At 41.2% G+C, this 1,438-nt stretch overlaps 1 protein-coding gene across 17 annotated transcripts in view; it reads left to right on the forward strand.

The window, feature by feature from the left end:
* Window positions 1–1,438, forward strand: part of Pbrm1 (polybromo 1) — a 171,546-nt gene that overhangs the window by 33,208 nt on the left and 136,900 nt on the right. For all 17 annotated transcript variants that reach the window (XM_023715655.1, XM_023715657.1, XM_023715665.1 and 14 more), the window contains one exon: window positions 521–664. In XM_023715655.1, coding sequence (XP_023571423.1) covers window positions 521–664 — 144 coding nt within the window. The remainder of the gene's footprint in view (window positions 1–520; window positions 665–1,438) is intronic.

Genomic DNA, 1,438 nt, shown 5'->3' on the forward strand with positions numbered 1-1,438 from the left:
TTTTAGTTCCAAAATTATTTCTGATCTGATTTCTTCTATACCTTTCTGCAGTTGATTCTTTACTGTCAACGCTATTATTTCCGAGATATCTGGTGTGTGATTTCCAGTTTCCTCAGTACTAGTGTCTTCTGCATTTGTACTGGGTGGACTTGGGGCCTGAGACTGCATTTTGTTCCTTCTCTTTGTCATTTTGTGTACCACTGTCTTCTGATCTTTGGTGTAGAGCTTAGATAGTTATTACCTTAGCAACAGGTCCGGATCTATGAAGTTCGGATTCCTCCAGGTGGGTGTTGTTTGGTTCTGGCTGTGTGCTCCACTTCTTTTCGCCAGGCCTGCACTCCGGGTCTGTTCCAGAAAAAAAATTTTAAATGGCAGGTGATTGATTGATTGATTGATTGATTGATTGAATTTTTTTCTTCTTCTTCTTCTTTTTTGCGGAACCGGGGATTGAACATGGCAAATGATTTATAATAAAAATACAAAACGGAGTTTTTTCTCTCCTTTCTTTACGTATGTGTAGCCAGATTCCCCTGAATATAAAGCTGCTTGTAAGCTCTGGGATTTGTATCTTCGAACAAGAAATGAGTTTGTTCAGAAAGGAGAAATGGATGATGAAGATGATGATGAAGACGGGCAGGACAGCCAAGGCACGACAGCTGAGGGGGTAGGTGTGCAGCCCAGCCAACCAGAGGGATGCGCTCTGTGGGGGAGTGTGGGCCTGCCTGGGCACCTCGGGCACCAGGAGTGTAGCTGGACGTCAGCAGGGACGCCCCGCTCCACAGTCACGTGATCCGGGATGGTGTGTGCCACACATAGATATTGGGCATCTGCTCCTAGTGTCTAGACTTCATCTGCCATGCAGGCAATGGTAAATACTTGCTGACGGAAAACACATTTGGAAAGAGAAAAGTAAAAAGAAGAAAAAAAGTAAAAAGAATCACAACTGTTTTTGCAGCTAAATTATGAAAAATACAGTGTTTCATTGTGCATTCTTCTGTAATTTACCTAACCAGGCCTTTTGTTGGGACTCTTACCACAGGAAGAAGTCATGTTGGGTGAATTCATCAAAACTACTTCTTGGAGTCTCAGAGTATAGTTGCCAAACTGGGCCTAGTGGTGGCTTCTTGTGATTATAACCAGTTGGGAGGCCAAGGCAGGAAATTATAAATTTGAGGCCAGCCTGAGCAATTTAATGAGATTTTGTCTCAAGAAAGTGGGAGAGAGATACTGGGATTATAATCTCTGTGGTAGAGCACTTGCCCACCTAGTATGTGTTGAGACCTAGGTTTAATCTCCAAGATCACAAAAACCTTCCTTTTTCACATATACTTTAAGGCAAGAAAGAAGCTTAGGGGAATAAATCTGAATATATAAGACATTTGACATTTTTTTTTTTTTTACATTTTAATCTATTTTGGATTTTCTTTTTTTTTTTTTT

The sequence above is a fragment of the Octodon degus genome, unplaced genomic scaffold (assembly GCF_000260255.1).
Source record: "Octodon degus isolate 3935 unplaced genomic scaffold, OctDeg1.0 scaffold00043, whole genome shotgun sequence".
Taxonomy (NCBI): Eukaryota; Metazoa; Chordata; class Mammalia; order Rodentia; family Octodontidae; genus Octodon; species Octodon degus.